General features: G+C 40.3%; 1 protein-coding gene across 1 annotated transcript in view; it reads right to left on the bottom strand.

Moving 5' to 3' along the window:
- Positions 1–16082, bottom strand: part of PRDM6 (PR/SET domain 6) — a 99999-nt gene that overhangs the window by 26116 nt on the left and 57801 nt on the right. Inside the window, exons 4-5 of the mRNA XM_065874390.1 lie at positions 5516–5643; positions 1850–1974 (exon numbers count right to left, since the gene is read on the bottom strand). Of these exons, the coding sequence (XP_065730462.1) occupies positions 1850–1974; positions 5516–5643 (253 nt within the window). The remainder of the gene's footprint in view (positions 1–1849; positions 1975–5515; positions 5644–16082) is intronic.

Below are 16082 nucleotides of genomic sequence, written 5' to 3'. Positions count from 1 at the left end.
CAACTCCCAACTCCTGGCACTCCTCACCCCTTCTCTGCTTTGTTAACTCTATGACACTTAACATCACCTGACAAATTATTTATTTACTCATATACAGGTTGATAATCTGTCTCCCTCTACTAGACTCTATGCTCTAGGAGGGCAGGAATTCTTGTCTGTTTTGTTCACTGCTATGTTTGTAGCACCCAGCAATGTTGCTGGTCCTTAGTAAGTATTCAACAAATATCAATGAATGAATGAATTTATTTTTGGACTGTGTGCCATGTACTTTACAACTCTAGACTTTGATATGTTTACTCCCAGACATCCCTTGACACACATACCACAATATTTTCAGAGTCTGGAGCAGGCTGTACTAAAGGAGGAAACAGAAGGTCTTATAAGATTTCTGGAATCTTTTTGGATCAGATTCCATCCTTTAGAAGGCGAAGTGACACCAAGGTTCTAATGTATAGACAGGCCCATGTCAGCAGATCAGGGGAGTTGATACTGGTGCTTTTCCGTGTGTGGATCTACATCTAGTTTTAGGGGAGCTGGGCATGGAGCCATTGTGGGAAGACAAAGCACGCTGGCCGCCATGGCCATTTCTGCCTGTAATACCAACCACACACTCATGTCCAACACTGAGATTTTCTCCTATGAAACAGACACTCCCTCAAACAGGAGTAGGACTGCAGAAAAGAAACTTTCCAATGGAAACTTGGGAAGTAAGAAGAATGTACTTACATGTCCAGAGATTCATTTTTTGATTTGAGATTGGTTTGGGGTTAGGGTAAAGTGGAAAAGGAAAGTTGAGAGTAATATGCTTTTTTGAGGATTCTATTTTTTACAAAGAAAATAAAGATAACATGGAAAAGAAATACCTGATCAGCATTTCAATCAGTAGTATTACAAACACTTTTTTGGAGTTTATATGTGTGTGAGAGAAAGTAAGTAGAGAAGGAAAAATTAAAATAACACATTTTTTTCCCAAAATGAAGTTTCTTAGATAGATCTGTTCTCTCTGCGTCTTTTTCTACTGTATAATTCCAAATTATCAGTTCACAGATTAGTCAATTTGATGACAAGAAAAAACAGTGTCATTAAAACCAGTGTTTCTCACTGAAGCACATCAGAATCACTTAATTCTGTTCCAAATACTGGAAATCACTTCATAACATTTTCCCAAAGAATTGATAAAAACAAATATATAAAGTTTAGGTGAAAATTGCTGCAAAAGTTTGCATCTGCCTAGACATTAGATTATTTTTTAAACATAATGATTGCCATGGTAAGAAAGATAGAAGAAAATTACATGGTTCACTTTAGACTAAGTTGCTTAGAGAGAGACAAAGTCCTCAACCATACGTCTGTGATTTTTCCTACCATTTCTCATTGCAATGACTACTTAAGAGGAAGCAAAACCAATCGACTGGAGGGGTGTTACTCCTGATTAAACAGCAGTGTTTTCTCATTATTTCATTTTTGCAAATAATGCAACTCCAGCAAGACTGTGCACCCCTTCAGAGGAGAAGTTGTATCTTATGCTGCTCTTGTAAACAGACACATAGTAGGTGCTCAGTAAATACCAACTGCCTTAACATTTCTGCTGGCAATGATTTAAAACCAGGACAAAGGACAAAGGTTTTAAAATCATAAGCAGGCGAAGAAAAATTGGCCTGTACAAGTCAAGACTCCCTGTGAAAAAGCAAAGGACATACAAGGAAAAGAAAATGATGGAACAGACGTGCACATTTGTGTTACACAGCAGAGTGAACCGCATTTCAGGAGTTTCAAACAACACTCTTAAAAAGTTAGCTTTGAAATAGGTATTTGGAAATGTGAATTCAGAGCTAAAATAAATTCTTACAGTTTTCATCCTGGGCAATGCATTGTAAAGGGATCCCAAAGAAAGACGTATAGCTGTCATTGTACCACACCAGAAGCTCGGTACCCCTGGGAATATCTATACAGGCTCGGTAGAATATATTCGACCTATTCAAAACAAAAGAAAACCCAGCTTAGTAATCGGTAGGACTCATGTGCCCCATCCACACTTTTATTGCCCCGAAAAAGTTCTGCCCAGCTTTCCACCTAAACAGTTTCTGTTTGTAATAAAATCTGCACCCACCTTATCATTCCCAACAACCAATTAGAGCCTGTAACCTGGTATGATAAATAGCTCACAGTTTATTTCCACAGTGTCCCTCCACAGAACCTCTTGGCTGAAGAGACAAGATATTTGGCCCGAGAGACAGCAGAAAGGAAGAGTTCATTAAAAAAAAAAAAAAAAAGTTCCATCTCATACTAATGAGAAGATTCTCTCTATCGGCAAATTGCAGACTCTGGTGCCTCAACCTCACATATAAATTAATACTATTGATTTCTTATTTGAAGGGAAAGTGTTGCGTATATTCTTACAACTTGGCATTGGGAGTTCTCTAATTTGTAATAAAATTAAGCAGCTTTGTGATATAAGGACTGAAAGAAATAAAAGTCTTCCCCATTGCCTTTTTTCTAAAGTTTGATACAGGAGAAGAGAAAAACCCTCTTACGTGAAATGGATGGAAATTCAGTAAATACAAGAGGAGCACTTTACTCTGGCTGAAAGATTACACTCTGAAATGATGGAGTGAAGGTACCAAGAAATAACCATTTTTTTTATAACAGCTGTGGCACTGTAAAGAAAAATCTACAGATTAAAAGAAAGAGGAGCCTGCGACGGGTTTTCTCAATGAAGAACTGCTACAAATATTAGCCTCAAGTTCAAGATAAAAGTGTTTAGGGTCGGCGGACCTTAAGTTTAGCCTTTCTGTAAGGAATTGGCCGTAGCAGGGCAATTTGTTCCTTGTATAACACTGCAGACATAATGCGAAGCCTTCACCACATTTTTCATGGCAGTGAGATATGCACTTGTCAACATATTTTGTCACCACAAAGTGGCTCTTGGCAATAGGATCATAAAGATCAATAAAAAAAAGTGCAGATTCTCAATATTTTACTTGCAGCTGCAAAAATTTCATTTATCTTGTTATTTTCCTTACTTGCTGCCATTCTGTCTCACGAGGGCACTGCTAGCTAAGCAGAGTGTTTTTTCCCAACATTCTATGAATATCTGACAAAAACTCCAGCCAGCTGTCCGGACCTCACTCCCCTTCCTCCCTCCGCACCTCCAAGAGTTGTGCATTTTATTAATTCTTTCCACTGCTACATAAAAAAATCAAAATTGGAGCCGGGCTATAAATCACTGGCATCTCCTAACTTGAGAAAAATTGAGTCGACTTTGTACTTCACCCTTGTAACATTTCATCTCTCGGTTTGGCTTCCCTTAATATAAACACAGCGCCCGGCAAATGAATGTGCTAAAACCAAATGACACACTTTGCCGCTGAAAGAGCAGAACTGTTTTCGAGCAATGGGTGGTCTTTTGAGGCACAGAGTAGGCCGAAAGGGGGAAAAAAATGTGTAAGCGTACACCGTTCTTTACAAGCGGGCAGAGCTTCCAAAACTCGCAGAAATCTCTGCATGTTGAAGCACATCAAAGGGATTTTTCCCTTTTCAGATAATATTTCCTTTGCTGACATGTATTTAGTATTGTGGTTGGATGACTCATAAAGATAGCTTCATGGCGTCCCAACGCAGCTGAAGCAGAACACACGCCAACAAACATTATTGTCAGCCTCAAAATAAAAACAAAACGTTCAGCTAAGGGTCAATCAATCAAGGGTTCTTTGAAGAAAATTCCATTTAGATATTACAAATCATAACAGAATGAATCTAAACCAGCTGACTTTTTGTGAAGAGGACATTCATGTACAATAAAAATTAGGCTAGCTCTTCAGGGTCCAACTTTTCTATTTTCTTACTCTTGGACGTGGTCACTGGTGACGGATGCCAGTTTTTAAATTGTGTTTTTGTAGTTCATTTTATAAAGATCTGAAGTAATCGAAAACAGATCGGCAGAGAGAACTTGATGTGTAAGTGCCATCAGGAAAGGGAGCAATAAAACCCACTTAATATCGACAGAAAGGTAATGATTTGCTCATACCCACCTTCCTCGTAGGGGTTTCTTATTTTCCCAAAGTCAGAATTTGCTTCAAGAGCTCCCTGGGTGCCCATGACAGAACCAGCCAATCTATCTCTTGCCAAATGGAGAAGCACAACCTTTACTAATTTTCTAGCTCCGAGTTTTATAAAAACTTCATGACAGAGATGCAGCTGCAGGGAAGGTGGGTGAAGCCCATATACAGACTGTAACCAGATCCCGTCGTACACAAGTTCGTTTAAACCCTTATGTAATGAAAGATAACTGCCTAGGAAACCAAGGCAGTGAGTCACATGCTGCCCAAATATGTTCCTTTTGAATTTGGAGGTCTTTGGAGAGCAAGCCAGATTTGTGCAGCCTTTAACCTATAAGGGGAATAAAGCTTTTTTTTTTTTTTTTAAGTCTTCATTTAAAAAAAAAAAAAAAAGAGAACGAAAATAAATCGTCATAGGCAGGACTCCAAGTTGCCGAGCAAGGGCTCTTCTGCTTTGATGTGTCTGTGGTGCCTGGTAAAGCTAAACAGTTGCTTCTGATCCGAAAGGGAACACGGCTGTTTATAACTGAGGTCATATATTTACAGGGCACATGTTTTCGAGGGATTCTGAGAAAAGAAGGCTTAGTGGCAGGGCTTTTTTCCTATGGGATCTGTCTTTGCCTTTTTGTCTCCACTCCAGCTTTTAGCATTAAATGGAAATGCCTGACCAACAGGTGCACTGGGCAGGTGTGGCTTAGGCTCTGGGAATCCACCCTGCTTCTATGCCCCTACCCCACCCCAGGCCTCCCTATGAGACTCTGGGCAATGGGGATGGCTCACCTCATCTTTGTTACCCTTTGGGCTTTGCCCAAACATCTCAGGAGACCAGGGCCTTCTCTATGCTCCGGAACTACCTCATCCCCTGAAACGTACTCTGAATTGTCGCAGGACCAAAGCCAAACGCTTTGGCACCTTTCAAGGGATCAGAAGAGGTTGCTGTGACTCAGCCACGGCTGCCGAGCATAATGGTTTTAGAAAAGCAGCTTTGGTAGTGTTGAGAGTTCTTGATTTCCCATGCCTTTGTACAAATCAAACTGTTCTCCCTAGGAGACAGCCAGACCGAAGGGGACTGAAGGCAAGCGACCTGGGGCTGAATCTCTAAACCCCTGTTTACGTGTGGACACGTCTGCTGCGGGGGAAATCACTCCGAGTCAGTGAGTTCTCTGGGCTCACTCAGGCCATTATGAAAGTTCAGGTGATGATGTGGAAGTAACTTTCTCACATGCAGTGAGTGAAAAAAGGCCTTCTCCTAGCATCTTTCTTCCCGAATTCTCAAGAAATTACTGTTAAAAGAACTAAGGAGATATCACAAACCTAGCAAAAAAAATTCCTGCCAGTCCTTGCAGAGTTCTTCAGGACTCTGCAGGATTTTTTTCAAAACTAGCAGCAAGCCTGAATTTATATATGCAAGGCAAAGGGCTTCGGCTTTGTAAGCGGTAAATCAAGGTATACTTTACCTGTACTGAACTACTGTTAGATTCTGTTCTCCGCAGTGCCTTGCACATCGGATATACCTCATCCAGCTCGACTTACTAGGTTCCCCACCATCAATAAAGTGCTGTAGTGTCCCATCTTGGTCATATATCTAGAGAAGAGGTCAGAAGGTCAAGTAGTTAGAACGAATCATCAGCAATCATTTTCCCTGCTTCCCTTGGTGTCTTTATGTGTCGGCTGCAGCAATTTATTGCCCGTAGGTTTGCTAGTGCTTATGAATGCTTGTGGAAACTCAACTGGAATAACAGAAGAAAAACATTTTCTGGTGATGCAAGTTAATCACGTTTTTCTTATCAAGCCAATCTTCCCTTTATTAAATATATTTGTGACATCTCAAGGATGTGAGTGACCATGTTTCCCAAAGAATATTTAACCTCTTTTGACAGGCTACTCTTAAGTAATGAGCTGCTGGGTAAACAAAGCAAGCTGAGAGGCGAGGCCACGCTGACATGGCTGGAACATCCACATGAGAGGCCCTCCTCTCAAACACATAACTGCTCGAAGGCATTCGGGAGGCAGGGACCATCTGCTTAACAAGCTGGGTGACACCTAGCAGAGGCTGGAGCGTTATGGAGCTGTATCACACTGATAAAGCAGACTCTGATTCAGATGAAATAAACAGACTCTCACCTCACAGAAGATGTAGGGCTTCAGCTGTCAGGACCTGAAACTATTAGGAGAGGAGTCATGAAAAAAGAGAGACCCTCACAAAGGGAAAGAAAAAATAATAATAACTGTTTCCTATGGATTTTTAATGTCTTAACTAAGGTTGGTCTAATAATTATTGCCTTAGGCCACCTCAAGCAGATTTTCTTTCAAGCACATTCAAGGAAATGAAATCTGCTTCAAACCAGGCAATAAGTGTGGGACAAAAAGTCTTCTGCGAAACAACTGGCCAGCCTAGGACATGCGGAGTCAGTGCTGACAGCAGAGACAATCGGCTCTCACTTCCAGAAACCAGGTCAGCCCTGGGTACCTTGAAGGCTGTGTTATCTAGAGGAGTGGGAGATCTGGGGTTATATATGTACAGCAATTCTCAAAGGTCATCCTCAGCCCTAGGGGCAGCCAGGAAGCAAGGGGTACAGTTCTCAGAAGGACCATGGCAAAACTGGACCTTTTCAAATAAAATCAGCAGTAAGATTCTGTTCCCCAGAGCATCCTGAGAAAATATTTTTTACCTTTGCTAATCAGACTTTCCACTTTTCCTTTCCAAATAGACACAGAGATAAGTCTCACAGAGAGCCTCACTGGTTACATTTCGGCCCTAAAATTAGTAGGGTCATTCATATTAATTTAGCTCAGTATTTCTATTCTGGAGGCCAAAGGGCTTAGTGATGACAGTTCTTTTTATCATCACCAGTCATTTAAAAATAGCTGATTTTTTTCTTTTTTTGGCTTTACTTGAACTCATTTGTCTTCAACCCCAATCTTTCCACTAACCCCCAGAAACAGAAGAGAGACACCAATCTAACCAATACAATTGTTGGAGAAGTTATAACTGGGTAGCAGGCCAGAGTGATTACAGCTGATAATCAATGTAGCCTGAGAAGAATGAAGAGATTCCTGGATTATATTATATTTAAGATTAACGATTTTAAATTCCTAGCTCGGGGATGATGGCAGAGAATGGAAACATTTCATGCAGTGGATACATCTGCTCTTCGAGCAACCTAATGACAGATTTCATATTTAGGTTAGGTTATTACACTGTACTTATTTTGTTGTTGTTGTCTTTGTTTTCGTTTTAGGAAACTGGTTCAAAGGCTCAAAGTCTCAACCCTGAGTCTGCTGTTGACAACCCGTGCAACACAGAACACAGCCATCAGTTCTCTGAATGCCACGGTTTATCTATAATGGAGCCCAAAATGTTGATGATCCAGCCTCCTGCCCTGTCCTTCCCCCATGAACAAACCACCCATGACAGCTGCTAGTGAAAATAACGACACATTTGGAGAAGCGCAGTTCTCCTTTGTGCTTGTAGCTAATGTCCTCAACAGCAAGTAAAACTCTCTAACGTTTATGTGTAGTTGTCGGTGTTGCCTTGAGCATTAGCTCATTTGAACACCAGACACTAGCCAGTCAGTCTTGAAAATGAGTATAAAAAAGTGTTTCCTTCTTTATCCATTCATGTATATGTATAACTGATTCACTTTGTTATGAAGCAGAAACTGACACACCATTATAAACAATTATACTCCAATAAAGATGTTAAAAAAAAAAGTGTTTCCTCCCACACTGTTTCAACAATAGTCTCCTTAAACTAAGTATATTGTGATTACAGGAATCCTACAATTTTTGCCTACCTGGTGAAACTCCTCTCGCCTTGAGGAAAGTAGATGGCTATGTGTCAGGCTTTCCCCAAATATCACACAATGAGCGCATAGCACGAGGTTGAGCCTCCCTGGCTTCAGCCTGATACCGAGATCACACGATTTCACATGAAACTGATGAAAATCCCATGTACCTAGTTGGATCGCACAAGTGTGCATCCAGTCAGAGTTGAGGAACTCATTCAACCTTGACACTGTTCTTTCCCTCAACCCCCCAGAGCCCAGCTATCATCAGATCCAGCTGAATCTGCCTCCTAAACATCTCTCCCTCTCCACCATCACCATCCTGCCCAAACCAGTTTCCTCTCTTGCCTGAAGGAAGACAAAAGTCCCTTAACTGATCTTCCTGCACCTTCTTCAGGCCCTTCCAACCTAGTCTCTAAAGTACAGCCAGAGTGATCTTTCAAAACACGAATCTGATGATATGCTTTTCAGCCCCCCCCAAAATAAAAACTTCATAAATGTCATAAAATGTCAAGTCATAACAACATATATTCACAGCATGTGAAATTTCGTCATGGGGGCCCATCACGCTAATACGGGCAGCACCTCCAACCTACGTTATTTAGGGAGGTGGGTCAAAAACACGTGCCTTTGCAGTTGGCTCAAGACCATCCTGGAGCACTTTCTGGCTTCTGCTGTTAGAAGTTAACATGTAAACTGTGTTTCTTGAAAGTGAAACAATGGGCCAGAAGGCAGTGATGCCTATTTCTGTTCATTTTCCTAATAGAATAAAATTGGGAAAACCAAGATACCCACATGTGCACGCTAAAGAGGAACTAAAGACGACTTCTCAGAAAAGCTCTGGGTCCTAATTTGAGTATTATTATTACTCTCCATCATTAGCTCAAGTTTGCTTCCATCTAAGAGCTTAGTTAAAAAAAATTTTTTTTAAAGAGGGCGATAAAATTCTGCGTGTATCTGAACTATACAAGGACACTCTCCCTGTATCCAGACGGGCTGACATTATTCCTTCTAGGAGAGAAGGAACCACGAGTGGGGAAATGTTTCAGCAGATTTCGGTCTAGAGCAGCTGCAACAATTTCAAGTTTGGGAAGTTGTTCTTGGAAGCCACATTAACATCTACATTTGTGTGATGCTAAAATGTAATTTTAAGCTAGATACCTAATAGGTCTAAAAAAATTAAGGAATCTAAGGAGATGTATTAATGCCAAGACCAAGAGTTATTTTGTTTCCATTACCTTTCAAAAGATTTTAAATAAGCAGAAAAATATCAAAAATCATGCATAAAGTGTTTAGACAATCTCCTCAGGACTGATGAAAATGTCAAAAAGGTCAGAAATTGTATTCATTCAAATGGTGAGAATAAAGGTAAGAGTTAAATTTAGATGAGGAAAATAATTCCTTGAAAGAACCCTTGAATCAAGCATAGCTTTGCTGGAAACTGTGCACTTTATTCTGAAAGAATATGAATCACCAAAGTTTTAATATTTGCTCTGTTTTTTCTAAAGAAGCTGAACAAATGCCCCTCTGGAGGTAGGGGAAACACATGTCAAGAAACACACAGGACACTTGGTAGGAAAAGGGTTAAATTTTGTAATGGAAACCCCTCAAAGCTGTAGAAAGTATATTCATTTTACAAAGCTAGTCCTAGCATTGCTGAAAGGGAATATAAAATGGCACAGTCACACTAGAGAACATTTTGGCAACAAAATAAAGTCGACAATGCATATTTCCTGTGACTCAGCAATTTCACTTCTAGGAAATTATTCCAGTGAAACTCTGATACATGTGCCTAAGGAGAAGAGTTCAAGGGCATTCACTGTAGCACAGCTTATAACAGTAAATAATTATAAATAAGAGAAATATCCATCATCAGAAGAATAAATTCATTGTGGTTCATTTATTCAACAAAAAAGTACAAAACACTTAAAATGAATGAACTAGATCTGTTTGCGTTAAGATCTAGTTGATATAAACATCAAAAACATAATGTTGATTGAGAAAATCAGGTTGCAGATTAAAGTATATGATATCATTTGTCAACATTTCAAAATATACAAAATAACACCCAATAGTATCTTTTATAAGAGTGTATATTGTAATATGCATATAGCAATATGCCTATCTATATGTATCTATACATATAGTACAACTCTGAACAGACACACAGGAAGGATTCATGATAACTTCATCAGAGTCATGGCTTTGGAAAGACGGGGATGGAAGGAAAACAAAGGGAACTCACATGTATCTGAAATGCTTCATTTTTCTTAAAAAAAAAAAAGATTCTGAAGCAAATATGGCAAAGTGTTAACACTCACTTTTTTGGTGGCTTGTATATGGCATTTATATATTATACTTTGGACTTTTCTGATTCTTTTTTAAATCAAAGAGAGAAAAATAAATGAAAAGAAAGCCTAGCCATTTACTTCTCTGTACTTCAATTTTTGCATGTGCTGTTAAAATAGAGAAGCCTACTATCTTACCCAAGGTTAAAAACTGTATCTGTGTTATCTTCCTGGGAAACTCTTGGTAATATGTATCACTACATTATCAGCCACTGATTTCCTTCCTGATTGTTTTGTTGCTATTTTAAAACCACTGGTTTTGGTCTGTACTTTTTCTTTTATCCTGTATCAGTGGGAGTAGAAAGATAAGTAAGGGGGAGAGCTCATTCTTACCTTTTTAAGGAAATTTTTATAGTTTTCAACCCAATATTTACTGAAATGCCACACATGTGGTTGAGATAATGATCACATAAATTGTCGCTCATTATAAACCATGCATAGATTAACTGAAAACCACCATGTGAAAGGTATTTCATGCATTCCTGAAGATCAGGAAACTGCATTCTCTCCTATGATCTTATTTTCCTAGAACAAGAATCTATTTTAAATAAGAACAACATGAGTAAAAACTGCACCAGTGTTGTGTCCTAAAAACCCTGGTGTCAGTGGCTTGTCCACAACTTTGTCATTTATGAATGCTGCCAATTAACATTAACAATAATAATAATCACAGAAACAATGTAAGCCAGTGACTGACTTGGGCCCATTTTAACATAATAGCAAGAAAACCATCTTCTGAATGATAAGAATTTGTGTATATTGGTGGCTCTGAGCAATCTGTTTCTCTAAAGCAAGATTTGCAAACGGGTGGCCCTCCGGCTGAATTCACGTAATTGACCAATTTTGTTTTCTCTCCGGTGTTTTAAAATTTTGGAAATTTTATCTAATTTCTAATTTTTCTTGAGAAAAAAAAAATCAGAAGATGGGTCCCCAATCTCTGGCACTAATCCACGGAAACATCCAAGGCCCCTTCAAAGTGGCCTCTTTAGATTAGCCATGGGCTTTTCTCCTTCCTCATACTCCCTACTACTCCCTACCCTTAAGTGTTCCTTACTTCACTCATTTACTTAGCTGCTTGGCCTCATAAAGCATTTAAGTTGGTAATTCCAGCTGTAAAGGAATTATTGCTACCCCGTGAAAATCAGTCTGCTACTGCTGGGGGCACTTTCAAGAAAACCTGTTTGAACTGATAGCCTGGAAACACTGCAAACATTGATCACTTGGGTGCTGCCCAAAAGCCATCATCTGACCGAGATCCAAGTATCTGTGCTGTAGTTTTCCAGGGAGTGGGAGTGCAGAGAAGAGAGTTCATTTCTTTTTACCAGAAGAGGGTTTCAATAATCTTTTTAAGCAAGGGGTCCGTTTTAATTCAAAGAAGTCATAAATGTAATTACACTACAAAAACAGATAAAAGTTGCTGTGGTCTACTATAAGAACAGATAAAAAGCAAGCCCACCAGGAAGCACCCCACCAGCTCAGTGAACCCCACCTTTGCTGTCTGCCACAGTCACTGGGACATCACCAAGGGCCCACAGTGAAGCGGGGACCCTGTTTGAAAAATCACAGGCAGAGCACTTCCTGCACTAGATAGGCTTCAGTCAACAACTCTGCTAGACAGTTGAGTACCTTGGCTAAGTTTAGAGGCCAGGGAAATGAAATTTGGAAGAAATCTCAGAGATGGGCTGTTCTAACCTGATCAGTTTGCAGTCAGCCCTTGGTTCTCGTGCGAGTTCTGCATCCGCGTATTCAGCCAATCGCGGAGGGCGCACAGACACGAGGGCAGAGGGCCGAATGCACCATGCTGGCTTATACAGGGCAGTGGTCCCCAACCTTTCTGGCACCGGGACCAGTTTCTTAGAAGACAATTTTTCCACGGACCGGGGTAAGGGGTGGGGATGGTTTTGGGATGATTCAAGAGCATTACGTTTATCGTGCACTTTATTTCTATTATTATTACACTGTAATATATAATGAAATAATTGTACAACTCACCATAACTACTCAGTCACACGCAGAATCAGTGGGAGCCCTGAGCTTGTTTTCACTTGCCACTCACTGATAGAGTTTTGATGTGAGTCTGCAAGCAATTGATTTATTATGGTCTCGTGCAGTCAAACCTCTCTGCTAATGATATCTGTATTTGCAGCTGCTCCCCAGCGCCCAGCCTCAGCCTCAGCTCCACCTCAGATCATCAGGCATTAGATTCTCACAAGGAGCGCGCAACCTAGAACCTTCACACGCTCAGTTCACAGTAGGGTTCGCGCTCCTATGAGAATCTAATGCTGCCGCTGATCTGACAGGAGGCGGAGCTCAGGCGGTAATGCGAGTGATGGGGAGCAGCTGTAAATACAGATGAAGCTTCGCTCGCTCACCCACCACTCGCCTCTTGCTGTGAGGCCCGGTTCCTAACAGGCCACAGACCAGTGCCGGTCCGTGGCCCAGGGGTTGGGGACCCCTGATATAGGGGACTTGAGCATCCACAGAATGGGGTATCCGTGGTGGGTCCTGGAACTGATCCCCTACAGATACCAAGGGACGACTATATACATAAGGAAAAGGGGTCTCCAAAAGTTAGTGACTTAGACAAACTGAGACTCTAGTCAATGGCAGAATGAGGCCTCCTCACACCTCATTCAATTCTACAGATATTCTAAAGAGAGCCATGGACCTTAAACAAAAGGAACTTGAATCATAACTTAAACATTAATCTGCTCCTCCCAGAACTGGGATCTCTGAATTTTGGCATGGAAAAAAGGAAAAAGAAAATGTCCAAAGGTTTGATTTGAAAGTATTAGCCAATTTTCAGAGAGTAGGGAGACATCTCAGGCTCCCTCTCCTACGATTCCACACCGCGGCATGTCCCCGTGCCTAGGCCCAAGCAGCAGCATTTGGTCATGTGCTGAAACACCAGTCCCCTTCAGTTTTCCCCCAAAATTTGAGGTGAGGGTGCATATTTTATGTCCAAACATCTACCACAAGGCCTAACACGTTGGCGGAACTCAAAACATGCTGAAGTGAACTGAATTGAATTCTCACAATAATTCTATAGCTTCTTAAAGATCTCAGATTTTATTCAAAGCTTGAGAAGAAATTGCCACTAAATGCAATTAAAACTTCATTCTAAGCACTAGCAACCAGGGCTTTTTAAAGAAAATATTACATCGTTTTTGAACCTAACTTCTTTCAATTCTATGACATGCGAAGGTGGTTTTCATATGATGATTAAAATGTAATAAACAATTACCATAGAAAAGGGTCAAGAAGAGTTCTTGGGGAGTTTTCCAGTTTAAACCTAAGAGCCCAGCACTGTTTTAAGTCCCTTCACAGCACGTGGAAGATCCAGGGAAGAACAGATACAAAGAGGGTTTCTCAGATCTCCTCCACCTATTCTCTACACACTACCTTTAGACGACCCCATCTTTCTGTAAAATTCAGAAAACAAGGGCTTCAATAATCAAGTGTATTAGTAATTTGAGAAACTGAATTGAAAACTATACTGTTTGGCAAGATGGATAAAAATGTTTTACTGTGAGATTCCTTTGTATCAGAAGATAGAGGTGCAATATTTTGTTATACAGCTATTTACACAAAAGAATAATTCTTGACTGTTTGGACTGAAAAGTTAAAAAAACACAATACCTTTGTTGCTCAATAAAAGATTTTACTTTTAATAGTATGGTTGTTAGAGGAGACTTTCTAAAGTATTACCAATGAAAACATGCAATAGGAGCCACCTCAGTCAGGAGGAACTGGAGAGGGTAGAGGGCAGAGGTTAAGAGCACGCGTGTGGGTGTCAGCTCCATTGTGTGTGAGTTACAATCATAGCTTCACCTCGGATGGCCAAGTGACTTTGGGCAGTTACTTAACCTCTTGAGGAAGCTGAAACCTTCTTGGAAAAAATGGATGTTAATGACAGTCCCAGTCAAAGGGCTGATATGAAAATCAAATGAGCTAGTATATGTAAAGGACTTAAATCAGCGCTGGGCACATGGTAAGAGTCCAGAAAGCATTAGCTATCCTTAGGCCATCACTATAATTAGATGGGAAATGTCAGCCTGGACTTCATCTACTAACCTGCTCGTGGACACTGACCACAAGATAATACATGTGGCATTTGCCAACTCATTATTGCTAAGATTACAAGACCGGAACATTACAAGCTCATTGAGGGCAGGAATGCATTTTAAATATTTTAAGATTTTAACCATCAGCACCTTACACAAAGCTTTGTACATAACAGGAAATCAACTTTTGTTCAAAGAGAGAGAAGGAAAAATTGGGAATAACATAAAGGGGGTGTAGGAATAAACCAGTCGTTCTAGTTTATGGTTTTGCCCCGCCAATGAGTCTATCCAAAAGTAAAACAAAATATAAAAAATGCTGGATGAATGTGAATACTATCTAGAAAACAGTAAGGAAGCATTTCATCAGTTCTACATTTTCCATTTCTTAAAGTTAACACAGTGTTACAAACATGTAATCCAAAAGACACAGACACCCACCACACCTTTAAGAGCATTCCTGGAGTATCTCTGTAACTAACAGGTTGTTACAAGCATTTTAATTAATTGTTGTTCCAGCCCTCTTACTGAACATCCCCTACCATGCAGGACTGCTTGACCTCTGAAGACACTGACATTTCTGGCCAGAGGAGGCTCCAACTCACAGTGTCTCATGTCTACATGAGCACTGAGCATGGTCAAGGTAGGTGAGCTGTCTGTGCAGTCAAATGTACCTGGAGGAGGAGCAGGGGACATTTGTGGATGGCAGCCTTGAGCATCAGATCAACAGGGAGCACTGTCAGCCATGGCTTCCGGGCACTGCTTCCCAATCTAGAGAGGAAGACAGCAAGAACCACACCACTGTGGCCTCCTAAAAGCTCTACTTGTAAACTTTCAACTCAAGCTAAGTCAAACCTTGAGAAGAGAGACCACAAAACAATACTTTAGAAATGAGTTAAGCAGGAATTCTCTGGCAGTCCAGTGGTTAGGACTCTGTGTTTTCACTGCCCAGGGTACGGGTCTGATCCCTGGTCAAGGAACTAAGATCCTGCAAGCTGTGTGGCTCCACCAGAAAAAATGAGTGAAGCATCTGCCTCCACTTTAACACAAAGAAAGAACAGCAGCTAATAACCAGGTCATACACATTTGAGCAGGATTTTAGTTTATAAAATACTTTCCCAAGCTTAATTGATCCTTACAACTGACCTAGAAGGTAGGCTGGAACATTTATTCCATTTTACAGATCAGAAACTTTGGGCTGAGAAAGGTGAAATGACTCGCCCACAGTCATATAGTGGGTCTGTGAGTATGACATGGATAAAACCCTCCTGAATCATGGGCCACCATGTGACTGTTGTTTTTATCACATCCCATTTGTCTTATCAGGGAGAACTAGCCGAGCTTTTTCATTAAAAGCACCTGAAACTCTTCAAAGGAAGGAATGAGGGCCATGAAAATGTCCATAATGATTAATAATGTCATTATCAAATTCCTATTTTCAGAGCAAAAGTCAATTTAGTGAGAATTACTTAACCTGTTAGTCAAATTTACACAAAGCAACCACGCAATGGACAAAGCCACCACTCCCCCACTCTGTAAAACCCACTCTCCTTCCACTGGCAATGTGTCATAATGACCAGGACCACCAAAAAAATGGCCAAAGCATAAGTCTGTGGATGAAGATGCATATTCTAAAATGAAAGTTTCTTCATTAAAGCAAATACTCGTTACTGTGGCCAGATTTATTTGTGTTCAGTTTTTCCACTTTTTTCTCAAATATATAATACTATACATGTTTTTTCATTTCAAAAATTTCTCCCTCTATTAGAATTAACTTATTTTGTTGTTATTTTTCATAAGAAAACTCTTCCCTCTCATTTTGGTTTG

Source organism: Phocoena phocoena, chromosome 3, assembly GCF_963924675.1.
Source record: "Phocoena phocoena chromosome 3, mPhoPho1.1, whole genome shotgun sequence".
NCBI lineage: Eukaryota > Metazoa > Chordata > Mammalia > Artiodactyla > Phocoenidae > Phocoena > Phocoena phocoena.
Note: the sequence above shows the minus strand (reverse complement) of the source record. Positions and strands in the feature narration are given on the sequence as shown.